General features: G+C 47.9%; 1 protein-coding gene across 1 annotated transcript; it reads right to left on the bottom strand.

Moving 5' to 3' along the window:
* Positions 1 to 610: 610 nt before the first annotated feature.
* LOC144117209 (kelch domain-containing protein 3-like) lies at positions 611 to 1,732 on the bottom strand. Its single transcript, XM_077651231.1, has one exon. It carries the CDS (start codon positions 1,730 to 1,732, stop codon positions 611 to 613), a length of 1,122 nt encoding a protein of 373 aa, XP_077507357.1.
* Positions 1,733 to 7,579: the final 5,847 nt, after the last annotated feature.

Below are 7,579 nucleotides of genomic sequence, written 5' to 3'. Positions count from 1 at the left end.
GTTCAGCCGTATCCATTCATCCATCCATCCATCCAATGCTGAATATGCATGATCAATATGAAAACAGCGCAGGTAAACTTTTGTTCCATTCAAATGTAAAATACTTAATATTTCTTTAAAGGTAGGACATTACCCTACCAGAAGCTGCCGAAAATTTGTCGATATTTTGTAAATTATGGCTGTGGTGAGCGATAAAGTGAAGTCACGTGGGATATTTAACAGGACTTCGCCATATAGGCCCCATGCTATCGTAGCTCATTGCGCATGGTAAACGCAGGGTGTAAGCTACATTGATGAAACTCTACCAAAAGAAACTTTACGAAGCATTTAACATCTAGGCTAGGGAACTAATTTATAACTTTTATGCGCGACGAGGTATTAATTTTTATTTTTGATCGCCTTTGAGTTACGCGCCGCCACGCCACCGGCTGTCGCGAGATGGGGCGACCGGTTTTTCGAGACGCATGGGCCAGTATCATGGGGATTTACTCGAAAGAATTTTTTTATTTGCTGGAGCGTCGGCACAGGGCCCGCGTATATCACCGTCACCACAGTCTATGGCCTCATCGAAAGAGTCCTGTCAGTCTGGTGCGCAGCTTAAGCCCGCAGGCTAAGATGACGAAGTGCTGCTGTAGCTTGTCAGGGCTATCATCTCTTTTTTAATGGCCGGCGGCAAATGGCTGACATGCACGCCTGCGTCTATGACAGCCATAAGGCACATCGTCTGCAACGTCGGGCATAAGTCTAGTACGTGCATATCCGTCAGCCCCACTTCGAGCACTGCAGAAGTCTCATCTATAGCAGACTCCACCTGCTGCTCGACCCTTGCGTTGGATTCCAGGCCTCTACCACCAAAAATAAACACCCTGTCCTCAATGACGCAGCAGCCCGGGAACCTCCTGGCCGACGGGCCTGACCGCTTAGGCGTTAGTACGCTCCAGCAGGACTTCTCAGGGTTGTACTTGTGGATGGTACGAAAGTATCGGCCCTGGTCGACGTCTACACCTCCAAATATATACAGCTCTCCATTGTAGACGAATGTCGAGTGATCTTCGCGCCCTTGAGGGGGACGGCCATCGACGCGGGGGCGCACCCATGTCAAGGTGGACGTGTCCAGGAACACCAGAGATCTGGCGTAGACACCTCCGGCAGAGACTTGATTGCATCCGCCCCACACGTACATACGTTCCCCAATGGCTGTCGCCGAATGGTACGAACGGTTCTCCGGCAACTCTCCATTTGTTGGCACACTGTGCCACTGCATGGTCTCAAGGTCGAGGAAATGTATCTGAGGCAAGGAAGGGCCGTATAGAGGCCAACCGCCATAGAGGTAGACTCGACTACCAACCAAGCAAGCCGACTGGCCGCATCGTATTTTTGGCAATTGGCCAGACGCATTCAGGCTACTCCACGCCATTGTTCTAGTGTCGAAGCGGTAAACTACGCTACCTGCTTCAAAGAAGGCCCGGCTGCTCCAGAGGTAGGCGCTCTCTCTGTAGGCGACGACTGTGCGGCCATCGTCGCTATGCCAGGGCCTCCCGTTCGGGAGCGTCTGCGTCTGCAGCTGGTTCCACTGGTAGGTCGCAGGGTCGAAGACGTAAACGTCGATGGATTTCCGCACTGTGCAGTCCATGTACTTGCAGTAGGGGTCGAAAAAGTAGATCTTGCCGTTTATGGGGACAGCCGTGTGGATTGCGACTTCTGGCACGCCTTCCAGCCGCACTGTCCACATCTTCGGTACTGGAAATTCTTCCCGGGAAAGAAGCGTGCGTAGCTTTCTTTACCGCCGTAGAACGCTGGTGCACGTGCGGGATTCTTCTTTTTCTTCGTCCTCTTAAGACTTGCGGGATTTTTTTTTTCTTCTTCTTCTTCTACCTCTCAAAACATTCAACCCTTTCTTCCCCCCGCAGGGGGGCGCCTGCAGCTTGCAGGCGTCGCGACGGTGAGTGGCGACACCGCGGGTTCCCGAGCATCCGCAGGGACATCCCCGCAAGGGGATGATGGTGAACTGTGCATCACCACGGACCCGAGCACCCGCGCCTCGCCGTGCGTGGCATCGCCGTGTCCGGGGAAAAGGGGATCCTGGTGGTTGAGCCGATGCCGAGCGTTTGGACCCTTAAGGCCCCTCGGCGGAGGCAACACACCACTTTGGCCCCAGCTTCCTGTAGACGGCACCTCCGGCCTGACCCAACCGGGGGAAATCGGCAGTCGTCTTTTCCTTATCCTCCCCTCCATCTTTTACTTTCCTATCATCTTTCTTACAACTCTCCTGTCTCCTCCTCCTTCCTTGGTTTTTTCCTTTTTCCCGGCGGCTAGGGTTAACCCTGTGTGGCGAACTATCCTGGGTTTCGTCATATTCGGTTATAGCAATGGTGTACAGCTGGCGTGGGCAGGACTTGTTTTCAAGTTCCTGTCCTGTCCCCTAGTTGGGCTCCATGGTGGGCGGCTGGCACCAAGGCCGAAGAACAAAATTTTTTATGGCTTCCTCCCTGCTTAATAATGATCGCCCTCTGAAAAGAGGACGGACCGATGTCACAACACAGTTTTTCAGCAAAAAGAAGACAACTTTTCCGAAGTACCACATCGTCCACAGTAAAGAAACAGAAAAGCCAGCCAGACAAATATCCCCGTTCCTTGTTTCAAGAGTTCTTACAGAATCCCTGGGCCCTCAGTACAAAGTTACAAAGTTGGCTTGTGGTGACCTCCTCCTCGAACTGCTCGACATAACTCAGATTTCAAAGCTTGCAAACATTGAAACTTTTGGCGATATTCCTGTCTCTGTTACACCGCACAGATCATTGAACACAGTACGTGGTGTCATCTCAGATAATGATTTCCTGCACCTAACAGAGGAAGAGATGCTTGAAGGACTGAACCCTCAGAATGTTACCAACGTCCACAGAATTACAATCCGCAAAGACAACAAAGAGATTCCGACAAAACACCTGGTCCTGACGTTTGCCTCATGCACCCTACCCGAGTCAATCGAGGTAGGCTATGCAAAAATCTCCGTTCGCCCGTATATCCCCAACCCTAGACGCTGTTTCAAATGCCAGAAGTTCGGTCACGGCTCCCAGAGCTGCCGCGGCCGCAACACCTGTGCTAAATGTGCCTCCAATGACCACCAATCAGACGGCTGCGACGCCGCGCCACGCTGTGCAAACTGCGAAGGCGAGCACGCTGCTTACTCAAGGTCTTGTCCTGCCTGGAAAAAAGAAAAGGAAATCATTACAATAAAGACAAAAGATAATATCACTTTTAAAGAGGCAAGAAAGCGTTATGCAATGTCGCAAGGCACTTTCTCCTTAACACCCCACACAAACTTCGCCGATGTGGTGCGCGGGCGCGGCGCATCACACCGGTCTCAGGCACCTGCCCAGTTCACACCTAGTGAGGCTGAGGCAGGGCCATCCGCGCCCCTGGCAGATGCAGCGAGAGCTACTATGCCACCCCCAACAACGGGCCGCCCGTCCTCCAAGTCGGCAGCCCGCAAGGCTTCCCCCGTTCGGGAGAAGTCTACCACCCCCCTGCCCGCGGGTTCCCCGCGGATCTCCAGCGCCTCCATGGAGGCGATGGATACAAGTCAAAGCTCGCCTCGGTCGCAACGGCGACGGGGCTCTCTTGACCGGAAAAAAGAAAAGACCACGATAACAGGCCCTCAACAAGGAGGGACCTGAGGTCTCAAAACACTCCTCCTTAAAATAATCATGGCGTTCCTTATCCACTGGAACTGCCGTGGAATTTTAAATAACTACAGCGATGCAACAGATCTCCTACGCTCTATGTCTCCTGTAGCACTGTGCCTTCAGGAGACCAATTTGGGACCTTTACAAAAAATATTTTTAAGAATTATAAAGTCTTTCGCCGTGACCGTGAGCAGGCAGATAGGCTCTCTGGAGGTGTTGCTGTCGTTGTTAAGAGCGGTGTTGCAACACGTGAAATCCAGCTGCAGACGAATTATGAAGCCATTGCAGTCACCGTCATTAGCTTTAAAACAATTACCTTATGTTCAGTATACCTTCAGCCACACTTCACAGTAACACTTCATGACCTAGAATCACTTTTTAATCAGCTACCAGAGCCATATCTGGTAGTTGGGGATTTTAATGCACACTCCCCTTTCTGGGGGAGTGAACAGACAGACACTAGGGGCCGTATATTAGAAGATTTTATTCTGTGCAATAATGTTTGCCTACTCAATACAGGCAAGCCCACATATTGCTCTCCAGCCTCAGGAAAAATGAGTTGCATAGATTTATCTTTTAGCTCTTCTTCCGTTTTTACCGATTTTAAGTGGGATGTTCTCGATAACCCGTACGGAAGCGATCATCTTCCGGTAGTGATTAACTTTTCATCGCCACCATCAGTCATCCCTAGTAGACCGCGCCGTTGGAAACTGCACTTAGCCGACTGGCAACTATTTAGAGAAAAGGCTAGCCTGGAGAAATTATTTTCAAACAGTCTTAACGTTGACGAACTGAATGAAATTTTTACAAGCTGCATTATTGATGCTGCGTGCCAAGCTATTCCGCAATCGTCAGGAATAGTACGACAAAACAACAAGGTATGGTACACGCAGGAATGCCGGGAAGCAAAAAAGAAGCAAAATAAAGCTTGGGGAGTTTTTCGAAGATACCCAACTCAAGATAACCTCATCAACTTTAAAAAGACGAGAGCAAAAGCTCGGTACATCCGCCGAAATGCCGAAAGAACATCATGGAGAAGCTACGTATCATGCATAAATAGTTCAGTTACGTCCAAAAAAATGTGGGAACAAGTCCACAAGTTTAACAGAAGCTTTTCTCCTTACACAATTCCTTTCTTAACAGCTCCAGGTACACAGACAAATATAGAGGAACAGGCAAACATCTTGGGAGAACATTTCTCAAACATTTCTAGTTCTTCACACTACACAGAAACATTTTTAAAGCATAAACATGCAGTGGAGAAACATAGACTTCCAACAACGGGCTGCACAAAAGAACCGTACAATGGTTTAATAACACTAAAAGAAATAAACGAAGTTCTCTCGGCCGGAAAAAAGACAGCACCTGGCCCTGACAATATACATTACGAAATGCTAGCACATCTTTCCCAGCCATCTGTGGAGGCGCTCTTGAAGCTTTTTAACCAAGTGTGGGTGCTCGGAAGATTGCCGAAAGCCTGGAAGAAAGCAGTTATTGTACCATTCCTGAAATCCGGAAAACAACCAACATCCCCTACTAGTTACAGGCCGATAGCCCTTACCAGCTGCCTTGCCAAATCATTCGAAAGTGTGCTGAATAAAAGACTAACTTTTCTGATTGAATCTCTTGAGCTTATTGACATCCATCAGTGCGGTTTTAAGAAAGCATGCTCAACAACAGACCACTTAACTCGCCTGGAAAATACTGTCCGAGAGGCTTTTATACACAGACAGCACTGTCTTGCCGTCTTCTTTGACCTCGAGAAAGCATACGACACCACCTGGAGGTTCGGCATCCTTCGTGACTTAGCAGATCTTGGCATCCGTGGCAGGATGTTGAACTGCCTGAAGGACTTCCTTTCCGACCGCTCATTTCAAGTGCGCTTAGGATCAACCGTGTCCAGGAGCTTCGTTCAAGAGAACGGGGTTCCTCAGGGGTGTATTTTGAGCACGACATTGTTTGTGATTAAAGTAAATTCCATAGCCAAAGTAATACCGAAGGCCATTATGTATTCCGTCTGTGTTGACGATCTGCAAATAGCCTGCACATCCTCAAACCTGGTAACATGCGAGAGACAAATACAGCTGACAATGGATAAACTGGTGAACTGGGCAGACGAGAACGGTTTCCGGTTTTCCGCACAGAAAACCGTGGCCATTCTTTTCTCTATTAAGCGAGGCTTACAGGCTGACCCATTTATACACCTGAACAAAACACAGCTACCGGTGAAAAATGAGCACAAATTCCTAGGCGTAACCTTTGACAAAAAGCTCACTTTCCTGCCTCATATAAATGCACTGAAAAAGAAAGCCTCCCGATCCCTCAACATACTCAAAGTACTGTCACGAAAACATTGGGGTGCCGACAGGACATGCCTTCTAAAAATTTACCGCTCTGTAGTACGCTCTACCCTTGATTATGGATGTATAGTGTATGGGTCAGCGAGACCATCATACCTTAAACGACTAGATACAGTGCATAACTTGGGTTTGCGTCTCTCCACTGGTGCTTACAGGACATCACCCATTAACAGTCTTTATGTAGAAACCAACGAACCGTCACTCGAGGACTGAAGAACCATGCTCACGTGCTCGTACGTTTTAAAAATCCGTTCGCTTCCCAAACACGTATGTTACCCCATAGTCACAAAGTGCCCATCAAGAACACTTTTTAACAACAAACCACAAGCTATCAGGCCACTCCTCCTGCGTTTTGAAGAGATGTGTCAGAACCTCGGAGTACTGGACACATTACCTGCCATTGCTCGAAGACGAGCTCCACTGCCTCCATGGCACAATTTTCCGGCAATCTGTGATTTTACCCTTACGCAGTTCCAAAAAAAACAAACTCCAAAACAACATATAGTACAGGAATTCCTTGCACTCGAAGAAAAATACAGTAGTTTTACGGACTTTTACATTGACGGTTCAAAAACGAATGTTTACGTAGGAAGCGCAGTGGTGCGAGGAAATTCGGAGACAGCAATGCGACTTCCACAGTGCGCATCCATCTTCAGCGCAGAATGTTACGCAGTATGTGTGGCAACAAAAAAATATTAAATGAGAACCTCAAAAACACTATTATTTACACAGACTCTTTAAGTGTACTTTCAGCCCTCCACTCTAGAAACGCAACCACTCCCATACTTGGGGACATCATACACAACATTGTAACAGCAACAGCTCGAGGACAAAACATTAAACTCTGCTGGGTCCCGAGCCACGTCGGAATAAAAGGAAATGAGAGAGCAGATTTGTGTGCCGCTCAAGCTCGGGGCAAGGAAATAAAAAAAGTAGATATACCCTTTAATGACTGCATGAAATTAGTTCAACAGAAATTAAGACAAAAATGGCAGTCGCGTTGGAACAGCGAAGTGAATAATAAACTGCACTTTGTAAAACCAGTTTTGGGTGAATTTAAGTCATGTGTGCACCAGGAACGTTTTAAAGAAGTGGTTTTATGCCGTCTGCGAATAGGCCACACGCACCTCACGCACAACTTCCTACTAACAAAACAAGATAAACCTGGTTGCGAGGAATGCGGAGAAGAACTTACTGTTAACCACATTCTATTCTCATGTGTGAAACTAGAAAAACTAAGAAAAAAGTACTTCACTCAATTTTATCATGAATACATTCCTTTTCACCCAACATTGCTCTTAGCTGATAATGCCATTGTTAACATATCCTCCGTTTTTAGCTTTTTAAAAGCAGCGGGCGTCCTCGAAAAACTGTAATTTTTGAACCACTGGTTCCCTTTATTACATGATACACCTCAGCCACTTTCTCATTCCTGAGAAGTAGGCTGAGGCTTTTTATTTGATTGGTTGGGAGCCTCAGGATCCTTGCCTAGCCAAGGATAGCCGCTAAGGCTGCCTGACCTTCTTTAAGGCT

The sequence above is a fragment of the Amblyomma americanum genome, chromosome 1 (genome assembly GCF_052857255.1).
Source record: "Amblyomma americanum isolate KBUSLIRL-KWMA chromosome 1, ASM5285725v1, whole genome shotgun sequence".
Lineage (NCBI taxonomy): Eukaryota > Metazoa > Arthropoda > Arachnida > Ixodida > Ixodidae > Amblyomma > Amblyomma americanum.
This window is presented reverse-complemented; position numbering and strand designations above follow the sequence as displayed.

Bases quoted from the DNA above. Each gene is read 5' to 3' on its own strand.
- LOC144117209 (XM_077651231.1), bottom strand. From the start codon at position 1,732: ATGTGGACAGTGCGGCTGGAAGGCGTGCCAGAAGTCGCAATCCACACG.